Source organism: Pimephales promelas, chromosome 7, assembly GCF_988280905.1.
Source record: "Pimephales promelas chromosome 7, fPimPro1.hap1.1, whole genome shotgun sequence".
Taxonomy (NCBI): Eukaryota; Metazoa; Chordata; class Actinopteri; order Cypriniformes; family Leuciscidae; genus Pimephales; species Pimephales promelas.
The window spans coordinates 15,148,130-15,171,837 of record NC_142775.1 but is presented as its reverse complement, the minus strand read 5'-3'; the positions used below and the strand labels follow the sequence as shown (position 1 = coordinate 15,171,837).

General features: G+C 37.4%; 1 protein-coding gene across 8 annotated transcripts in view; it reads right to left on the bottom strand.

Moving 5' to 3' along the window:
- The window catches only part of sema5ba (sema domain, seven thrombospondin repeats (type 1 and type 1-like), transmembrane domain (TM) and short cytoplasmic domain, (semaphorin) 5Ba), a 179,560-nt gene that overhangs the window by 78,354 nt on the left and 77,498 nt on the right, over nt 1–23,708 (bottom strand). For all 8 annotated transcript variants that reach the window (XR_005624296.2, XM_039683025.2, XM_089133126.1 and 5 more), the window contains 3 exons: nt 22,977–23,217; nt 5,276–5,375; nt 4,042–4,087 (listed from right to left, as the gene is read on the bottom strand). Coding sequence is in view for 7 of the 8 variants with exons in the window: in XM_039683025.2 (XP_039538959.2) it covers nt 4,042–4,087; nt 5,276–5,375; nt 22,977–23,163 (333 nt within the window). In the remaining variant the exon portion in view is untranslated. The remainder of the gene's footprint in view (nt 1–4,041; nt 4,088–5,275; nt 5,376–22,976; nt 23,218–23,708) is intronic.

The window sequence follows — 23,708 nt, the reverse complement described above, 5'->3', positions numbered from 1 at the left end:
CTAGAAAAGTAACCTAGAAATCTTGACGCACCCTAGCAGCAGCAAAAACTATTTTGCAGCGAAGTGTGGTCTAGCAACTCTCCGTTGGCTTTCGAAGTGGAAAAACCAACTTCTGGTCCGGCCAATCACATCGTGTATAGAGTTGGTGGGCGTGATTTCCATAGGTGATTTCCCTGCTACTTAAAAACAAACAAGATGCTGCTGGTGAACAGCGGTTTTTCAATTCGGCTTTGGCCGCGACTTTTTTGGAGTTAAGAGAACGTCACTTAAGTCATTCTTAAAAAAGGAAGATGTGTTCGGAGTTTTGACGACAGGATATGGCAAAAGTTTATTATATCAATTTGCTCCGCTGGAGGGAAAACGCATTGGACTCACTCATCCACAGCCGTTCGTTGCTCTGGTTGGTTAGCGCTATCCTATTGCGTGCAGAGGGATATTGAAAGACAACCTTTTATCCCACCCCTCGGATTGAGGTATGCCAATTGTGAGTTCCCAGACCTAACATCTTTATAGGTCTGGCTTACCAGGCTAAGTTACAAGGTTTTTGACCAGCGGATGTCAGACATGTTTTTGATCATCAGTAGAACAGCTGCAACTGAGGCAGTAAGTGCCTTGGTCCACAATGCGGGCGGCACTTCATTCAGGATCGAGGCGGGGTATAGAGTTTGAGGATCCAATGGATTTAGGAGGTTTGGTCAAACTCTTTTTTAATACTGTTCATTGGTTAAATATTTGCAAAAATATTTTATTTATAAATTTTAAATATTATAAATAAAACCCACAGACAGACGTAAAGGGTCACCAATAGTAATGATTTATAAAATAAAACTTCCAAAGGATAGCTGATGCATGACTGCACGATCTCCCTAATCCAGCAATACATGAACATCCGACAGTCTCTATCACCCCCGACTGCTGCAGAATAACTCAAGAAATAAGTTTAGGCTGGTAAGCCCTTTGACTCCTGTCTACCTCTGCTTTCAAAGATGCACATCATATATTCCTCAGGCCTGTGAGGCAAGTAGGCTACATTATACTCTGAGTTTTGGTTCATTTATGAGACCAGAGTCCAGTTTGCACACCGGCGCCTCCGTCATTATGATCTATTCTCTACAATATTTACTTCTTATTTATTAAAACCAGGCAATTGGTTGATGAAACATTGACTGAAATTAAGATACAATTAATAAAAAACTAAATTCACTTTAAAGAAAGGGTTTGTGGTTTCTCTTTAAGATCTCTGTGAAAGTTTTAAAGTCGCTTTCAGGGCAGTCATGTCCGTAATGGAGAACTTTCTCTCATAAATGCGAACATGGAAAATAAAATAAAAATAATATTTTATGTTCTGTGGAGCCCAACCCTTCTTCATCCGGTTAGTAGGTTATTACTTTTGTTTTGCGCAGTGTAATTCATAGAATTACTAAAAAAATATTTTCCCACCTAAAAGTTAAAGATTTATTGTGTTATGTGTATTTCGCTCATTAAATATAAAACGCATGTGTAGACTGATATTTTTCTAATGTCTGGACTAGAGTGCTAGCATTATGTAAATAAATACTTCAACCGGAAGTAGAAACCCGTTTAGTCAGTTGAACCCGCTATGAATCATGGGAATAGAACGGGCACAGAATAAGGTGGATAATATAAAAAAAATGTTGTTTTAAAAAATGTCATATGCATGCATACATTTTAAAAAAAGCATTTAAAAATAAAATAAGAAACGAACTCTAGTCAAGCATCTCCGATTTTTCACTGATAGTGTATGTTACATCAGAACATGCTGGCAAATTTCCCTTGTTCATAGTTTCACAGAAATGAGGACAGCAGGTGCATGCATACCCATGGGCCAGTGCAGTGAATAACTCAAAGGGTAAGAATCAGCTCTTTCCACCCCATCCCAGCTTGGGTAAAGTTGAAAAGGCTCGTCTGAGCAGTTGCACTCTTCTGCCAACAAACATGTTTGGCACCAAGACGTACATTTCTGAGATGATCTGGCTTTCTGTCAGCCCCATAACACTCCTGGCAGAGAGATGCAGGATAGCTCTTATGGTTTAGGGAGAAGGACAAAAGGAGGCAGGAGAGGTGGCACACAGGTGGAAGTGTGGACAAAAGTACAGCAAGCCGAATGAAAAGATGAAGAATGTGTGAATGTGATGGCAATGAATGAATGAGACATCAGTGTGCTCAGTGACAATGGCTTATTCAAAGAATAAAATGAAAGCGTATAATAGAATCTCTTGCGGCAAGATATGATATATAGGTGCTGACACCCTAACAAAAATGGTTGCTGGACGGTAACCAAAGTGGCTGCCTAAAAATTCTAGTGACTTTTTCATTGGTTATCTGTAAGTTTGAATTTTGTCGTTCTTTGTATAAACAAGCTTTTGTACACCTGTATTTTTTTGGTCCAGATGAAGGCCGGTGCATCGAAACACATTGGCAAAATAAAGAGCAATATCTTTTCAGCTCCGTTTATCTCACTATTTCGCAGGAGTTGCTGGTATTGTCCCAAAATACTAATTATGGCAGCTTTTGTTATTTATTTAAAAACATATTCTAAAGATCTAAATCTGAAGCAGCTTCCTTAATTTGCCCATGAGATAAGGATGAAAATAATGATAGATTATATTAAATTAAATCAATAAACAAATGATGTCTCTTAGATCTCAATTCCTCCGAGCAAGATAGCCCTGCTATTAAAGGAAGAGCAAATTGAGACTTTTGCTTAAGACTCACATGTTGACAAAAAGTTGTTCTCAATATTTTAGTAAAAACTGGCACATTTTTTCAGGAATCTTAAACTTTAATAAACAGCAGTTAGTTGAAATAATAATTTGAGGTTTTTTTTGTAACAATGACTTTATTGTCACTTTTATTAATTAAACTGCTGAACAAAAGTATTAATTTCTTTAATCTACTAACAACTGATCCCAAGCTTTTGAATGGCAGCATAAAATTAAATGTTTCTCATCACTGCTAGAGACCAATAACTTAAATAAGTGTCAAGATCTTAGTCATTTTATATGATTTTCCATTTCATGGATTTCCTTTAGTAAAACTGACTCTATCTTGGTTTCAATTCATAAATCCATGCTTTGTGTGTTGTCAGGTTAAATCTGTCACTAGCTGATTTCTTTCATTTATACATTTTCCTTTAACTTCACTCTGCATTCGAGGGTCTCATTTTAATATTATCCCCCTGTGTACTGTTTAGGCAAAGACTCTCTAAGAAGCTGGTAAGGTGCTGCTCATCGATTTGGACCCTGCCTCCACTTGTGATGCTCCAGTTACTCGAAATGAAGAAATATCTGCCTTTTTTATTCACAGTTTGGGATCACCCAGGAGAGATACACAGGCGAAGGTGAAATGGAGGAAAATTAAATTGCACCTAATCCACTCTAGTGGGACAGCGGAGAAAACCGCTACAAATTTAGTAACTCAATTGAAACAAAACACTAGACGCAGACATGGGAATATGTGAATGGAGTGACTTATTTAGTCCCCGTTTGTTGTGCAAACAGATGTGCATTTTGGGTATCCAAGGTGAGAGAGAATGAAACTGACTGATACTCCAATTTTATTTTCAACCAAAAGCTGCTTCATGCATGAAACATCAGTGGTCTTCAAGTGAGAGCATTCAATAAATGTGTGGTGCATCTCCCGGACACGGCATAGAGGTTACTGGAGGAATAAAAAAGATATATGCAACCACGGGAACAGGTAAAGCCACCACAGTCTCATTTCATTGCTTTATTTAGACCTCAGACGGCCGTGGCTGACCTTCTTGGGGTTTTAGCACCAACCCAGAGTAAACTCTTGCTCTCTGTGCTAGACAATGCCACTTCCCTTGAAGTTTGTCCAGGCGGTTTTGGGAGCTGACCCATTAATTTCAGAATTAATAACCATAAGCCAGCACTCTCTAACACCCAAAGGCTTGATAGACAGCCCTAGCAAAAAAAGTTACAAAGACCATATCAAGCAGGAATCATGATCTAATAGAAGAGAGTGAGCGTTATTAAACACTGTAGGTCTTTATCTTACCTGTATTAGAGATATGTTGCTTAGATTTAGTCTGAAGAGGTAGTTTCTGCAGACAAAATGAAAGAGAGATTGCAAAAGGTTAGTTTGATATAATCTATTCACTGGAAAGATTCAATGACACATTTAATTCAATGAAAATATGGTGAGAGAAATAAAATATCATTTATAATTGTCGTAGTTTATAATAGGTACTATACACTCTCAGAAAGGGTCCAAAAGCTGTCACAGGGACTTTACCTTTTCAAAAGGTACGCTTTTGTACCTAAAGGTTGCACATTTCCTTAATGGTACATATTAGCACCTAAATGTTCATATTAGCACCAAAAATGTACATATTAGCAAATAAATGTATATATAAAAACCTAAATGTCCATATTAGCACCTAAAATATACATATTAGCACCTAAAATGTACATATTAGCAAATAAATGTCCATATAAAACCCAAAATGTCCATATTAGCACCTAAAATATACATATTAGCACCTAAAATGTACATATTGGCACCTAAATGTCCATTTTAGCACCTAAAATATATAATATATCAGCACCTAAAATGTCCAAATAAAAACCAAAATGTCCATATTAGCACCTAAAATATACATATTAGCACCTAAAATGTACATATTGGCACCTAAATGTCCATATTAACACCTAAAATATACATACCAGCACCTAAAATGTACATATAAAAACCTAAATGTCCATATTAGCACCTAAAATATACATATCAGCACCTAAAATGTACATATTAGCACCTAAATGTCCATATTAGCACCTAAAATGTACATATTAGCACATAAATGTCCATATAAAAACCAAAATGTCAATATTAGCACCTAAAATATACATACTGTATCAGCACCTAAAATGTCCATATAAAAACCAAAATGTCCATATTAGCACCTAAAATATACATATTAGCACCTAAAATGTATATTGGCACCTAAATGTCCATATTAGCACCTAAAATATACATATCAGCACCTAAAATGTACATATAAAAACCTAAATGTCCATATTAGCACCTAAAATAAACATATCAGCACCTAAAATGTACATATTGGCACCTAAATGTACATATTGGCACCTAAAATGTACATATTAGCACCTAAAATGGACAAAAGTTTACCTTTTGAAAAGGTACAGTCCAAGTGACAGCTTTTGTACTTTTTTTTTCTGAGAGTGTAGAGTGAGAACTGTAACCAAATCTAAAGTGTAACCTAAGTTTTTACCTCGCTCCCACTATAAGTTCATTCCTGGTGAGGTCAAGGGTCAGTTGGGAGTAGTCCCTTACACCAGGATGGGAAAAAGTGGAGATCAAAGGACTTAGAGCTGAAAGACAAAAGAAAATCCAGGTATATTAGTGATACAATACGAAATTCCCCTCAAAGATTTCTTAAAGTGATTGCCATTTGACAAACGTTAAAAGTTCAGAAATATCAGAGCATACAAAATTAGAGAACTCATGGTTTAGCATAAAATATGGATTAAGCTAAATGGGTTACACAATGGAGGTCACTAATCCAGGAAAATGCTTGTAGTTGCTTCCCATGAGTTTCCAAGAACATGTGAGGAGGACCAGAGAGCTCCGCTCAAATCTAGCTGGGCCTCTTCAAGGATACTGATCCTAATTCAACATGACGCTTAGTCAAAACTCTGCTTACCCAAGAAATCTATGAACAGAAAAGCGCTGTTTGATACAAGGTTTCAGAAAATCAAAACAATTTGCCCCTGGCAGACTCTTAAAGCACAGTCTGGGTCTATTGAAGTGGAATTACATGAGACAGAAAGAGCATTATGTAAATATAAAAACCACTTGATCTATTGTTAACCTTAATGTGGCTTAGTAAATGGGATTTCACTGTAAAGGAACCAAAAGATTTGTTATCCTTTCATACAGAATAGGATTTCTCAGCAGTATTTGTGGATGTGACATGCCCAGCTAAAATTCAGAAATCCTTCCCTAATATTACATAATGTAGTTTTCAAACGTCGTTTGTACTCTGAGGGTTTAAATTGCATGTCAGGCTCAAGTATCACTTAACGCAGAAGTGATAAAAACACAACTCTTACCATTCATGACTACAAAAATAACTCAAAATCCAACGTACTTCATGAGATGAAACTTCCGGAAAAAACAACAATAAACATTTAATACATGGAAATGCATAAAGTAAACAAAAATAAAGTAAATTGTTAATGGTGTGTGTGTGAATTATATAGAATTCCTCTATTAAACATACATAATTTGGGTTAGTTTACAGAACAATGTACTAAAAATGGATGCGTTTTTCCTTTGCGTTTTTCACAATGTTGTCAAAACGATCCCCGTTCCCACGCATCCACGAAAACAACTAAAAACGGTGTTTTTCACCGGCGTATTTTTGCAGCTCTCTCACACTATTGGTCAGTGCAGCGGTGAAACTAGTTTCCATTAACAAGACAACCATAAATACCACTTCACACAGTTCAAATCTATCACAGGGTATGGAGTCATCCAGATGCTGGGGTCAACCAAAACAATCAGTCATTCACATGGGAACAGGAATCACATGAATGTAAGAGTATGTTTGCATAGAATCCACAGGAAAAGATGGAAAATCTTCTGCTACGCCACTAAATTAAGATATGAAGAGTTCAGATGCAAAAGCCTCTAAGTGCCATTTGAAATTTTCTTCTAGAATGATAATTTTTATCAAGCTTGTATATTTAAGTTCAGTAATTTCACTTAAATGGCAACGAAGATTACCTATTAATTGTCATTTAAGTGAAATTACTGAACTTAAATATACAAGCTTGATAAAAATGGTCATTTTAGAAGAAAATTTCAAATGGCTTTTAGAGGCTTTTGCATCTGAACTCTTCATATCAACAAACCGAATGACTGGAACCATATGGCTATATACAGTAATTCAGGCATTATTAATGAAAAAAATGATGACAGGGCAACAAACACTGTACACATCTGTACTATAGGCCTACCCCATCCAGAAGCATCCATCTCACCCGTGTTAAAATGTTGTTATGAACTTTGATCACTCTAATAGAACGCGTTCAGAGAGAATCATAGAACATTTTATTGGATATCATACATCAAGAACAGCAATCTTACAGACAGTGATTAATGACTGAGAGGACCAAGACAGGGTCTATTTTATATTTATATATAACTGTAGCACAAGCTTGAAGCTTATGGAGTTTATCGATCTGTTACTGTAGGTCAGGAGTGAGACAGCTCACAATCTATAATATAATACAGGGGTTTCCAACCTTTTATGTCAGCAAACCACTGACCCAAGTTATTTCCTTGAAGGTTAGGGCTTTATTTACACCATAAGATTTGATATAATGTTAAGCAATAAATCAATAAATAATTTGAATGGTTGTAAATTCATTTGTAGGTTGTTTCAACTATGAAAGGTGAACAAAACCATTATGCATAAAGAAAATAGTACTCATTTTGGCTACGTTTACAGTGTAATTTTTTGGGATTGGCAACCGTATTTACCAAGTTACGCAACCACTTTGACACTTAAAGGAACACTCTGACTTTTTGGGACTTTAGCCTATTCACCTTACCCCCCAGAGTTAGATAAATCCATACATACACTCTAAAAAATGCTGGGTTGTTTTAACCCAACTTTGGGTCAAATATGGACTAACCCAGCCGTTGGGTTAAATTTTTACATTACATTTTTAACCCAACATTTCGGGTTTGTCCATATTTGACCCAAAATTGGGTTAAAACAACCCAGCATTTTTTAGAGTTTACCTTTTTAATCTCCGTGCGTGCTATAAGTCTGTTTGACGCACCCACCGCTAGCCTAGCTTAGCACAAAGACTGGATGTGACTGGTTGCAGCTTTCATACTAATCCAAATGAGTGGCAAAATAACGCAAACGTTTTCCTATTTACATGTTGTGATTTGTATAGTCACAGAATGTACAAATAACAAAGTCAAATGAGACACAGACATCCTTTAACCGTATAAAACCTGGGAACTATTCTCTGAAGGCGAAGCACTGCTACTTTGACGGAGTAATAACCGCATCACCTGAGACACGCCGTGGGGAGCGGAGAGTTCGCTCGGTGTTTGGGTAACAGAGTCAGCAATTTATAAATACTAAAAGCATAGTTTAGAGTCATGGGTTTTCGCTCTATAACTGCGACAGTAAACAGGGGAGGTAATACCATGTTTCACAGAATTCCAACTAAAAACGCTGACTGGATGAAGAAATGGCTAACTTACTCTGGATATTTATCCAACACACACCTAAATAGATTATCAAGGGACATTATGTTTGCTCGGTACATTTCAATGGACGACTATTTTGAAAAAATGGAATTTGCCACACGGACCATAATGTGCTGAAGGATACGGCCATCCCATCGATAGCACAGACAGGACAAGTGGATCACCTGCGGCTGAGGTAATGTTCCGTTATGTTTTTAGATGACCTACTGTAACAGTGCCATTAGCCAGATCTAATGTAACGTTAGTGACACTATTATATGATTAGGGTATGAATATGTTTTTATCTTGATGCGGCGCGGACGCGCTTGGAAAAAAACGAGCGCGTTCACCGCGCTGAACTTGCACCCTGCGCGCGGCGCGCCTAGTAGCCTAAATTTGAAATAACCATGGAAATAACGAACTTGAGCGTGCAAAAGGGTACGATAGGCTGTGAGTTCATTGTGCAAAAACAATTTGTGCTATTACTTTCCCCTTATTCTATCCTATAGTAATGCAATACTGTATATTATATAGGCTACTGTTGAATACATTTGGTTCAGCTAATAAATTGCATTTAAAATATATTGATTCCTGTAATAATAATTATTTATTCATGTGATATTTATAAATCTGGGTGCGTTTTTGGTTGGAATATCAATGAAACATGGTACTGTATTACCTGGTCTCCCCTGTTTATTGTCACAGCTCATACAATAAAGTAAACACCCATGATAAACTATGCTTTTCTATCTAACGTTAGTAATTGCTGACTCTTTACTCCAACACTGAGCGAACTCTCTCGTCGACTCTCTGCTCCTCGTCACGGTGCGTCTCAGGTGATTGTTATCACTCTGCCCAAGTAGCAGTGCTTCGCCTTCAGAAAATATAGTATTTATACGGTTAAAAGATGTCTGTGTCTCATATGGCCTTGATATTTGCACACTCTGTGACTATACAAACCACAACATGTAAATAGGAAAACGTTTGCGTTATTTTGCCACTCATTTGGATTAGTATGAAAGCTGCAACCAGTCACATCCAGTCTTTGTGCTAAGCTAGGCTAGCGGTGGGTGCGTCAAACAGACTTATAGCACGCACGGAGATGAAAAAGGTATGTATGGACTTATCTAACTCTGGGGGGTAAGGTGAATAGGCTAAAGTCCCAAAAAGTCGGAGTGTTCCTTTAAAGAGATCTTAAAAAACTAATCTATATGAATTGAGCGGTTTAGTCCCAAAGAGGCTTGATCACTTTATATGATGAACAGATTTAATTTAGGCTTTTATTCACATAAAAAACATTGATCAGCGAGCAAAAACGTAAGCTTCTGTTAACCACAACTAATGTGTGAAATGATGATATGTGGAGGGAAAAAAAGCCTAAAATCAATCTTTTCATGTAAAGCGATCGGGTCTCTTTAGGAAATTTGGACTAAACCGCTTAAAGGGCATATTGCAGGTTAGAGGACCCAACGAGTCAATGCATATAAAAACAATGTAGGAACTAGATTTTCTTTAAAATATACGTATAAACACGCTACAGAAGCTTCTGCAGTCGTTTTTGTGAGAAAATTTTACTTCCGCGTCTGAAAATGGGCGTTGCGGGCGTGACGCAATGAGCGGGAGAGCCATCGATTCACACAACAGGAAAACAATGGATCGCATGACATTTCGGACGCTGAGGAAATACTCGTATGACGGATCAAGCCATAAAGTTATGAGCCTGCTATGCTAAAGAGATCAGGGACAGGCCAGGATAATGTCAGACAGAATGGTCAGAGAAAAATTGAGCTGTGATGTGAGGAGAACCAGTGGAGAACAGGACAGGTGCCTTTAGGTGAGAGACGTGCTTATAGTAGGCTATACACGTTCGCTAACGATATACACTGTGCTCACAATATTGTACAGATTATTATGATCCTATAACAGGCCAGCAGACATTAGTATGTTTAGGGTAGATTTATATACTATTAAATGTATAAAAACTTTACTTGAGTATATTTCTATACTAAAAGCATAGGCTACTCAGGTAAAATTTTTAATACATATTTTTCATGTTATAACATAAACGGAACATTAAAGATTTGAGTATTTAAACAACCAATTTTGTTTTTCAATTAAAAGTTCTATTTAGGGCATGACATGACTAAGTTACCTATATAACACTATTTGATGCCATATTGGTAGTATACGACGATCAATATTCTTGCTTCGGCATACCATGTTGAACTCCATCATATTGCCGGGATGCTAATCATTTGATCTGAAGTGAACGCTACACACGACCGTGTTTTCCGAGCCGATGCAGAAGAGAAATCCCGTCTCTTCACCTACACAAACCGCACCAGGAACGAAAGATAGGCTATAAGCACCGTCACTTTTATTGTAATGAAAACTTGTGGACTCGATCTTGAAGTCCTGACAGGCTGGAGTTTTTGCAATCTCCACAAACACAATAATTTACCATGACGATGATAAATTAAAATGCAAAAACTAACGAAAGCACACCGACTGACGAGCGCTCTCACTGAACACCAGCCTGCTCTCCTCTGAGCCGAGGCTGCGGCTCCCTGATATGACGTCAAATGACGTGATGTTGGGAAAAAAAAGCCGTTTTTACTAGCAGTCCAAGAAACGCTCACTTTATCTTCTAAATTAGTGCCCTTATGTTGTTTTAAAACATTTTAAATCCTGCATTAACTTTTCATATGGTATTTTCATACAAGGTTATCTATAAATTTCGATTTTTTTTTTTACCTGCAATATGCTCTTTAAATGACCTATGGCTAAGCCACGCCCCCTCCACTCACTCGGACAGTCAACAGTAGGCGACATTTCACAGGAGGCAATTGGTGATTTTTGGAGACAGAAAGATTATATATCATCTTGAAGTCACCTAAAGGGCCTTAACTATGCATTGGGGGGTTATATTAATAATTTTACTGTTGAGAAGGTCAATGAAAAGCTTCAGCTCCAGGCAAAAATGCACAGGTCACAATGTATAAACGTGATAAACCAGATGCCACCGTTTGGTGCTACATTATTTACATGAATCATTGAGCACAACATTTTTAACATTTGTTATCTCGGTTATTTACAGATACGTTAATGAAGCTAAGTGATATGATGTAGGCTACAACGCAGCTAGAAGCTAACGTTAACATTTTCTAATGTTAGTCTACCGTTAGCCTAAAGTTAAGTTAGAGATTTTAAAGATAAAGTTCAAATACGTTGTTGACTTAGATTAGAACAGATGTAGACATCTTTGTTTAATTTATCCACATTTAGTTGGTGTTGTGGTCAAACGCATAATTTAATCGCATAACTTAATCCAGAGCAGCAACTAATCTCGACTGAGATGTGGCTTGGGAAGGGGTAAAAAATACACACCGTCGCCCAGCCTCTCGGAACCTAGTGTCGGAGTTGCATGTACCCCCATGCACACTGTTTGACCATTTTAAAGTTAAAATGACAAGAAAAAATGAATGAAAACTGACTCCAATGCATTTTAATGGACGTGGAAGCAGAGAATGTCCGAGTGTATTGGATTAGCTGCGCACTGTGATTGGCTCATCGCGTTTGAGGGCGTGGCTTAGCCATAGGTCAATTAACATGGTGGAGCCAGCTAACCTTGGTCAATGAGCTTCATAAGAAAAACCTATTTGACCAGCATTTTCTGCCAGTTAGACCAGCAACAAACCCAAAAAAAAAACACTTGCTAAGACAAGACCACCATGAAAATCTATTCCAGTTTTAGCCAGGTCCTGCGGGGCATGAATTGAGTGTGAATACTTTATAAACAAAGCGTAAAACATTGTCCTAAAAACCTCAGAGTCACCTGAGTCCAAATCACACCAGAGTTAAATGTCAAGCGCAGCATTAAAAAGCTTTGCAAAAGCAAACCAATAGACTCAGCTGTTCAAGCTGTATGTCCTCCAGGGCTCAAATACTTTATCCACAAAACCATCAAACCAAGAAAATCAACAAAGTATGTGTCCACCACCACCACATCGAGCGTTGAGGTTATCTGAATGTTTGTTTTTATTTTGCTTACAGAAGTTGTGATCGTAAAGTGCCCTTTCTAATGGACTTCTAAACCTTGGTGAGTTTTATATAAACGGTGGTTTTAAATGCATGGATAGCTTCCACACATCATCAAGTCTGCCTGGCGTCCAGCAATCCATATGCAATAAAAAGGGATAAATATGAGGGCCGGGCCAGAAAAGGGTTGATGGACGATTATTGCATTTTCCTCACCAAACACGTTGTGGAAGAGATTAATGCGTTAGCCAGCAAATCCGAGGGACAAGAACAGGTTCAACAGTCTGCATCCAAGACACTCCCGAGGAAATAAATCATAATCATTATGTTTTTTTTGTTCTCAGAGATTTACAACTGACTGGTTCTTAATGCTCCACACATAGAGGAAGACAGGAGTGGTGATTTTGGCCGTGTGCTGCAGGTATTGATTGCAAGACTCCTCTTGTTATGCTACAAATCACACAAATGCGAGCTAATAACAGGCCCAGATAGAAACTGCAGACTTTATTTTTGCTTTTTTTGGGGGGAGGCACCAATTATGCTTAAAGGGATAGTTCACTTTCAAATTAAATTTTGATATGTTTTAACTTACCTCAGGGGCATCTAAGATGTAGGTAAATTTAATGACTCGTAAATGTAAGTACACATTGATGGGCTAAGACACGAAACGAGCGGTTTGTGTGAGAAAATGAACAGTATTTATATCGTTTTTACCTCTTGAAACCAGGTGGTGACCATAGACCTGCATTAAAATATCAAAATTGAAACTACTGCGAAAATAAAGACACCTACATCTTGGATGCCCTTGAGGTAAGATAAAACATCCCAAAAATGAATTTCAAAGTGAACTATGCCTTTAATCTGACAACGTGTATGGTCATGCAAACACATTGAACGGTTTCTGAACTTATCAACCCACAATGGAATGATTGTCTCGTGCAAAATCTACCAGGATTTTTTGTCCATTTCTCCAATTTTGCTGTGAGAAAATACTAGAATGCCACTCAAGGAGTTGCGATTAAACATGGGAAAACCATGATCATTTCAAATCTCATGTAAACATGGTTTTCTTTGACAATCAGGTGTTTAGAAAAAGCATACTTGGATATATATATATATAAATAATATACAACATTCAAAACAGAACAATGAATATTCACTATGATCTTCACAAACACAACTATATATATAGAAATATAAACAATTACTAAAGAAATTAAAAAGAAAAAAAGCTGACTTTGTCATAATTTTGTAAAATGCAGTAAATGTTAAAAATGTTGCAAATATATTAAATGCACTTTTCCCCCTCAAAGTAAAGTTTAGTTCAGTAATCAGAAGTGACATGCATTTATGCACATAAACAAATGTAGATGATTAAAATATTCAAAAAAGGATCACAAAATTACAACACTATCAAATGAAAATCCATAACTGCTAATCCAAAACCAGCAAGATTATGGGTTTTTAACATTGCCCTATTATGTTTCTTTTTAATCATGATGTAAAAAAAATATAAATGGATAAAGCTTATTATTAATCGTTTTAAGCTAATACTAAATACAAAAACAAATATAGCTGTGAGCAGCGATGACGGGCCCAAGCCGATGGCGGGCGGTGCCGCCGGCTTTGGCCCTTTCATCGCTGCTTGCAGCTATATATATATATATATATATATATATATATATATATATATATTTGTGTACACTCACAATATGACACAACATTGTGCTTGTGTCAATCTATAAACTCTAGTCAAACTGAACTGTAACCTACAACTGTCAAGCAACCAAAATCTCTCTCTCTCTCTCTCTCTCTCTCTCTCTCTCTCTCTCTCTCTCTCTCTCTCTCTCTCTCTGCCATCTTTTGGACATTCATCATGTCACATTGGTTTTAATTTCTTTTCCTCGAACAGAGCCCTAATCTGTTTATTTTTCAGTTACACATTGAAGTTTTCTGAGCCCTTGGCAGGGGGCGCTGTCAAGCCCCCCTGCCACGCCTGGGTACCAGCTTCAGCCCGGCCCTGATAGCCGCATGTTCTGACCCATGTACAAAGTTTCAAGAGTTTTCGAGCATGTTAAGGTCCACAAAAGTGCCAGAATAGTCGATAGAACATTTAAAAAAAATAATAATCCTAAGGAAAACAATAGGGCCTTCGCCCTTCGCCCCTAATTAAACTATAATATCCGAAATGTGGTTAGGGAGTAGATTGGTATTATTTCATGGAATGTGAGGCGAAAAAACCCCAATGAGGAAAACTTCCAAAATAAATAAGCAGAACCAGTCCTCTCTCGAATCAATATGAGGAAATGAATAGGGATAAGCATTGACTGCTGTAGGCCCAACTCTCCTGTAAATCAGATGGGTTCACAAAGCACAACATGTAAGCACAAGTCTGTCCTGTGAGAGAGACAGTCATCTAGTCCATACTTTGCATCTCTTCCCTCAAAAGACTGGCCCATCTCTTATCTGAGCTCAGATAATCTTATCAGAAGATGCAGGCTGGAGCTTATCTAAGCACAGTCCGAATTTGCTTTTGTTTTGTCTTCTGGTCTCCTTCCCTGCTTGCCGTGAGATTTTCCTGCTGTTGCATCCCCTGTTGTCTCTGCATGACCAGAGAGAGCCACAGCAATCTAAATCCTCTTACGCAGACTGCACTCTGATTATAAAAATAGGAAGACAATGAGGGCCCCAAGAAACGCCAGAGCACAACAAGAGAGGACAGACCGGGGTAAGGGCACTCTGGGGATGAGGGCGTAAATCGAGGGCCGGTTCAACTCAGGCAAAGCTCTGAAAGAACACCTTTCACAAAGCCAATGATAGAAACCTGGGCTGGCAATTTCAAATGACCATTGAAGCGTAACACGTAAACATACAGTATACAAAGGATAGGAAAGGGTGAGGAGATAAGGGCGACTGCTATCAGTTCACTAACCAAGTTAAATTTCATTTACAGTTAGCAAACGTAACCTTGCGCTCCAACTGAACCCCAAGGTTGGGCTCACTTGTGAACACTGACAACACCCTGTACTTTCTGTGTCTGTGGTGACAGAGGGCCCAACAACATGACAGAACACAGTTTAGGCAAGCGGTAAGGGCCCGAAGTTAAAGAACAACATTGTTTTTTTTTTTCTTCTTTTCAAGGTCCCCTTAAATGAGAGCGGTGGTAAACAACAACACTATTACCCATTAAAGATTGGTTTCTGAACATGTTCTACAGACGACACAAACAATCTCAAGACAATTACAATGGCTGGGTGAGTGGAAGGTAGACAATGGCTCTGTGGCGCCACTTCTCTCGGGACAGATTACTGTAATTCCAGCCTAACAGGTTGGGACTTTGCATTAGGTTCTTGGTATTGGACATGCAAGGACACACCATACCCATTACATTACATTAGCTCTAAAATCGTGCTGTTGTTAATGTGTACATGGCCAATAAATGACCAAGATCAAAAGCTGGTAACTATATATGTTGGTTTAACAATAGGCTGAATTCAAAAAGAGAGCACGTTTTGTGTTCAAAAATAGATGCCGGGCTGTGGATTGAGAAAAAAGAAGACAAAAACAAGGTCTAGAGACACATTTTTTTAAACTTTTTTTAACCTTGAGTGCTGCATTTTGATGGCAGGACCAAAGTGTCATACACAAGATGCTGCAAAAGATGTGAGATGCAAGCACAATGGTCAAAGACATTTGTCTAGCGCATTTTTACATAGTAAAAATAATGAAACAGAAGCACAGTGGAATGCAATAATGTTTTTGTGTGTGTGTGTGTGTGTGTGTGTGAACAGCCCTTGAATGGGTAAATTTTATTATATTGCGTCAGAGGTCGACTTATGACGTTCGCTTGGTTTTTGCATTCAAAAACATCAAAATGAATAAGTAATAGGCTATTTTCTACCCTAGTTTTGAGTCTAGCTGAAAAACGCTCGGTTTGTATGGGCGTCTCGCACTGAGGACTTGGAAGTAAACGCCCACTGATGTAAGTGGATAACAGTTTTGCATATTATAATGAGTTTCAACTCACACGTCGAAGCATGTGGGGGAAACTGTTTTGAAAACTTTCAATGTTGTAAAATGGCAACCGGAATGATTCGCCCATACATGTTGGACCCAGAGTCCGTGTGTTGCACCATTCCTGTCAGATCCAATATGGACGGCACAGCACCGTTCTTTACTCTTAATCGGTCTGTAAATCCAGTCTTGTTTACAAAACAATCCTCAGTGAAATGAAGCGAACAGACGGACAATGTTTTACCTCATCAGCTGGAACGCCATTAAAAATAAAGTTTATCCATGCAGTCCTATTGGAATCCAGAGGAAGCTTATGCAGCGACTGTCTTCTTCCACAACAGGCACTCTATAATATTTTGTATTGCTCGGTAGCTCAATCCGGTTTGTCTTCACGAGGTAGGCATCTATGTTATTTAGCTATGCGTGTAATGCGCGAATAGGTGGGCGGGGCTAAACCGGCCGTGTTGAAGTAGGCGTTGATTTTCTTCTGCGGGGGTGGTGTTTTATCCTCTTTGACGTCATAGTTCCCCACTTCTAAAACCGAGTCGTTTGCTGAGGCTGGTGTCAATAAAAGCTTTTATTGGACTAACAAGGACATTTTCAGTTCTGAAACTTACAGGAAATTCTTATAATATGATGACCTCTTACATGTCAAAAGCTCAAGGAAAATTTGATTTCTCAGTTCATCACCCCTTTAAGAATAAACTGTGTCTGTAAGTGCTGTTTTAGTTCTTAAAGGAGATCAGGTTCTATAAGATTAACTGGTAATATAACGGTTATTGAAAAAAAATATATATAATTTAATGACATAAATAAATGTCTTTAGCAAACCTTAAAATATATCTATTTAGAATATCTATTTTTCATTCTGTACACAATGTTGTGATACCTCAATTTAATTTAGTTGAAAATTATTGTAATTAGTTCTTAGTGTTTCATTTCAAAATTATACAAAATAGTAAATACACAATGCTGAAAATAATGGCAATTAATTTTGTACCTGTTACACTGGATTGAATACAGCACACGTTATTGCTGAAATATTGCATGTGCATGCATGTGTTTGCAGTGATATGTTGATATCCTTGTAGATAGACTAGGCATGCAGGTGTGATTGTGCAAGCTTAATCATGAAAAAAGAAGAAACAACACAAACACACACACCCACACACAAAAAAATCCATCCAAATGATATCCCCAGATCCAAAACTGAGATTTATTGTAGTACCATCATGCTGTTGCTGCTGCTGGTTTATAGATATGCTTGCCATGACTTTAGAGGGGATTGTATCACGTATTACATGCGAGGAAAAAATACGGATTTTCTCAGAAGGGAATAAGTATCAGGTTTCTTTCAATATGGTATTATATAACCACACACCAACAACTTTGAGTTTCTTCAAGTGGTAGTAATACCATTAAAAAAAAAAGATATGTGATCTCTTGAAATAAAAGAGTTCAATGTAAACATACTCGGAAGACTTTTCCAGGCCAAACAGACCATCTATTGAAAGGAAATTGCAGAAACGTCTCTTTCCGAACTTCCACAACTTTCTGAAGTCAGATGAATGCATTGACACATGACTGCCCACATTTGCACATCAATGATGCCTAATCGGTGGTCGGCAGCTTGGACCAGCCAGTCGTGGTGAAATAATATGGAGGAAGTAGGATATATTATTCTGAAACACATAATTACACAAAGAACTGAATGTTACAACCACACACACACAAAAACAGGTTTTGGTGTGACTTTTTCTACCATTATCAGTAGACCTCAAGAGAGAACAATTCAATAATCTATTAAGTTACACCATTAAAATGTTCAAATACACTAAAAACAAGCCTACAATGTATTTTGTCACATTTTTTTCAGTTAAAGGTGCCTTGTGTAATATCCGCCAAAAAAATCAATTCATACTCCACATTCCATACCAGAAGGGGGCAGTATACCTCCAGAAAGTGAGTTGGTCTACTCTAGAGTAACAAACGAGAAACGGCATAGTCTCTATGCTCCGCCCCATCTTCAAAACGACCCTAGAGCCATAGCCGAAGCTGAGCCAACTCCTAATAGTAACATGTGCATACAACCGCCATCTTTGGTGTTACGGGTTTTCCCTATTATAGTTGTATTAAGGATTGAGGAACTGGCATGTCTCTATATAAATAGTCTCTGTTGTAGCTTTGGATATTTTACCTCAATTCTTACACATGGCACCTTTAAAATATCTAAAAATGCTGACGATAAATTTCCTTGAGATGCAACACTGCATAAGATATTAAGACTTGTTTTCAAAGACTGAATCATAAATCTAAATATATTTAGGCCTGGTTTCACAGGGTTTAGATTAAGCCAGGATTAGGCCTTAGTTAAATTAGGACAATCTTTTATAAACGTGCCTTAGAAAAATTACTGGTGTGAATCTTGCGACAAAACAATGGCACTGACATTTTTTAAATATGCCATTGCACGTTGCTTTCAGTTAAAACATTTTCTGTGGAAGTAGGCATTAGTGTTACTGAACTGGCAGATTTTGTTTCTTGTTTTGTATTTTAACCAAGTAGAAAAAAAAGTGCAAAACACTCATACACATTCTCTTACAAAAATCCTCAAGTAAATGTATTGTTTCAAGGAATTTTAAACATTTAAAATAAAAAAATAAAAAACACCATACGAACTCATTGAGAAGTCATTGTTTGGAGTTTAAAGTCCACTTCTAAAGGTTGCTGGACCGATATCCTGAGCCCCGGAAAGGTTTAGCCATGAGAATGGGACCAACCATGGTGGTCATGCTAAATCATCTTAAGAATATCACTTCCACTGGTCTAGAATAGTTCAAAGGCATGTGTGAATCTACAGACCCTGTCAGAGATCAGAGATAGAGGCCCCCAACACGCCTCAGGTGACACCACCGAGCAGCTGCCAGAAGGCATCCATTAAATAAATGTTCATCCATCAAAGAACCTAATCTCAAGTTCAGCCAACACTTCTATTGTACCAGGACTTCCATACCACTGCTTCAGCATAAAAGAAATCATTAAGGTGTGCTATGGGACTTCCATGCAATTGAGAACACATAAAGAGAGACTTCGAGGTGTGCTACCTTACAATACAAAGCTAATTGTTCAGCAGCTCTTATGATGAATGCTATGCATACCACCATGTCTTTCGCTTTGGGAGCTAAAATGACAGAAGTGAATAGAAAACCAAAAAATTCGAGAACTGCAGAAAAACAAAAAGATTGTTCCTTGCTTATCCAGCTTTACCATTTACTGCTTGTTTACAAATTGCAGCGTTTTCTGACTCGTTGGACAAGGTGTAATTTTTTTTTTTACTGAAAAAAAAAAAAAAAAAGGTTTGAAATTTCAGTGCTACTTTAACACTACGGAAAGAAAAATATATATATATTGTTGGTTTAATAGCAAAGCATCAAATGACAACTCAAAATGCAGCCTGAGTTTTTTCGAAGCAATAAATGGAAATGGCCATTGGCGATGTCTATGATCCACGGCTGCCCTAATGTCCAAGCAGGTTTCATATATTAAATAGAGCCCCCAGGTCATCAATTCCTTTTGTTTCCCATGAGGCATTACTCTGCAATCTTTGTCATGTCCCTCAGCGAGTCAAAAAAACACGCTGCTCCCACCCCATGGGCAAGACGATCGTCAACATATTATATTCACTACAAACACACTCTGTTGTCTAAATAAATATGGAAGAAAAGACCTTTGTTCCATGGGTATGGAGATTTTGCAAGCGATATCAAGGTATGGCTGCACATTCTGTTTTCGTTGTGTGCTAGGACACGGGAGGATAGGAATCTTGAAGATATGAAAGACGTTTATCTCTTGCTATCTTCAGCATGCTCTATCACTGTCTGAAATGTGTAGAAAACCCACTGAATAAGATAAATGGAACAAAAAATGTAGATCTGAGCCTGTCTAATATTATACGGGGAAAGTAGGGAAATTACTAGGCTGGGCACTATATTTCCACTCACCTTGAATTCCAGCAGTGGACTTTGTCAGAAAATTGAGTAGGCTATAATGGTGGTGAACATGCCTGGCCACATTTTGCAACAAAAGATTCAGATTTGCTGTGATTATTGGCAATTAAAGGTGACAATAATGGTACACTCCCTAAAATGATATGCAAGCTACCTTATGTGCACTTTAAGCATGGGTTAGCCAATAAAAAGACTGCCAATGTTTAGCCATGCAACTGGATATATTTTTTCATGTATTATGAGAGTAGCAGCTATTTTCAAAAATAGTCTTTCTGTATTTACTGTTGGTATAATTCAGCCAAACTGAGTTCATTCATTTAAAAACTGATTGGTTTTTATGCCACATAAATATCTTCTTTTTCAGTTTCATTCATTCTTTTTTTTTTTAACCAGATTGAGATTAAAACTCTTTTACAAGAGTGACCTGGCCAAGAACTACAATAACATAAACATAGACTACAAATACACATCAAAACAGAAAAACACAATCAAGGATCACAACAGCAATAAATAATCTGTTAAAAGTAACTTAAACTGGTTTGGTGATGGAAGCGTTGTCAGCTTTAAGATGTTTTGTAAAATATTCCAAGCAGAATCTGAAAAGGTTTGTGCAGCCTTGAATAATTCAATGTATGTAGTTACTTTGGTAACGGTTTCTATTCCTCTTATCGATTACTTTGTGAGCATTTCAAAATGACTTGAACAATTCAAGCCCGAGACAACACCGTTTTCAGTGCAGGCATGTGTAACTATTTTGGGCAACTCTTAAAGTGACAGCAGCTTCTGTCTCTATAATAACACTATTCAAACAACAAAAGACAAAAAGAAAATGAATTTGTTCTTGATTGAATAACTTTTGTAACTATATTTGTAAGTGCAGTGTTATTTTACATTTGCTTACAGTCTTTCTACCTGAAAATCTTAAAACACTGTTTATTTTAATCATATCTTTGTTCAGTTGTATATTTGATGCGATTGTTCATTTCTTATTTGTTCATTTTTAATTACTGAGTGTTTACCTGTCTTTAACAATGCTTAAAATGTATATTAGTTAGGGTAGTTGTTTTTCTATGATATTTTTAAACCACAGGAAAACGTTCCCTGTGTCAGCCTGATTATTTTTGTCGATGATATTTAGCTAAAATTAAATGTTTTGCAATAAGATACTAAATGTGAACTATATCAAAGGGTTTTTTTTTTTTTTTTACCTTTTTGGAATTAAACTTAAGAATCCATTGGATTTGGAATCGATAAGCAGAATCAAAAAAGTCATAAAAAGTCATTACTAGTGGGTTACCATGATCTTCACTTTAGAATTAATTATACATTATGCATTACTCACATTAAAGGCCCCGATACACTTTAAGCGAAATCGAGGAACATTGGGAGTTCGAAATAGCTTGCCAAACTTCCGGAAAAGTTCGCTACGGTGTGTAAACACCTTTGTACTACCATTTTTCCGTGGCGATGACGTAATAGGTAGGTGTGCGTGGAGGCTCCGCCTTCTTTCACGTGAAAATCTTTTCTAGTTCATTTATCCTGTTTAGTCCGTCAAGGTCAGATGTTCGCAAGTGAAAACATAAACAAGACATCGTTTCTCATGTTTAATACGGTAAAGCTGCTTGATTTTAAGATAAAGAGCTAAATAAATAAACGTGACGTGACTTTGATAGAGTGCCGAATTGCAAACAAATCCACGTTGCTATGATCAGATGCATTTATTAAAAAAAGGCTTGCTGTTTTCTCAATTTTGTTGTGTGTTTATTTTGTTATTGAAAAGAAACACACAGCACATATTCATACATTCATCTAAACGCCGCTCTCAGCACAGTGTGGATGGCGTCGGATGTTTGCTAACAGTATACCGCTGCTCATGTATTTCGAACTTCCTTTTACCCCTAAGTGAAGAACGAAAAAGAACTTTGCCATGAGTATATTGGGGCCTTAATTATGAACCTGTGTGTAGTAGGTCTTCGGCATATCGGAAAAAATAGTAGTTACTGATAAGCTGCCAGTCAACTGAGTGCTATCACTTACTAATCTTCAATCAAAGTTTCTTGTTAGTTAACATTAGTTACAAGAATGTTAATATTATGATACTCATTTGTTCCTGTGTAGTTATTCGTTAATGGTGGAATAGTATTGTGATACTGTATAAAATAATAGTGTTACTGCTACTTTGTGTTAGTAGCTTGTAGTGTAGCAAAGTACTTTTTAAAATAGTACCTTGACTGAGGTTTAAAGGTGAAGCATGTAAGTTAGCATTACCAATTAGAATTGTGAAATGTCGTCAAACAGGTTTCCTGAAAACTCCCCATCATTGGTCAGAAACACAAAAAGCCCTGCCCCAAACTCATACTATAGGTTGAGGCAATGTTGCTAAGCTGGGCTGATTGGATAACCAAACAAACAAAAGTAATGCACACTTAAACTGTCTCTGTAAAGGTGTGATAGAAGAAATATTTTAACATTGATACCTTCAACAACTGTATTTTAACTTTTAGTTTGGCAAACTAGAATTTAAAAAGTAGCTTCCCCAACTGACAAATGTACTGAAAGAGATACCAAGAGAAAACTGAGATATTGCTGTAATATCCCTGGAGTGAGAATGCGTGTACTGCAGGAGACATAAGTGCTCACCTTGAATAGAGACGATGGGGTGCTCTAGGCGGGTACACTCCGGCCTTGTGTGGGGTGCTGGGGTGGGGGAGGGCTCAGTGGGGAGAGGGGGCCTCTGGGATAGTATAGCAGGAAATGGAAGAGTGATGAAACAGAGGATAAGGCCGGGCACAGCCAGGGAAGCCATGTACCGTGGCAACACTGTCATGTTGACGGAGGCCGACCTCTCCTCTAGCTGCCAAGGCGGGCCTCTGGAATGCACCTGTTCAGAGAGGAGACAAAGAATCCTTGTAAATATATGCCTTCTCTTAGTTTATTTCCTGCACTTTCTTTAAAGTTTTCATTTTATGCACTTACTATCAAGGGAGTAAAATAGTTTGGCAATATTTCACTTCTGTATGATTGTGCCAATAAAGTTTTGTTGAATTTGAGAAAAAGACATGGGGAGAGAGAAAGATAATGTGTATGAACAGAAAGTGGTAAAGTCATAATCATTATAATTAAACCTCATTTTCATATATATATATATATATATATATATATATATTGTAACCTTTTTAAGACCTGAAGAAATCAAAATTAAAAGGGGGTGTGCAATATTGACAAATATGTATCTCAATATATTCAAAGTTTTGTTGATGATAATTAGATGATATTTTTCTGATGGTGGTTTTGTGCTGGAACCATGGCTGGTTTAGGCCTGTTGTTGACAGCTGACTCACGAATATATTCATATTTTCATATTTTCATATT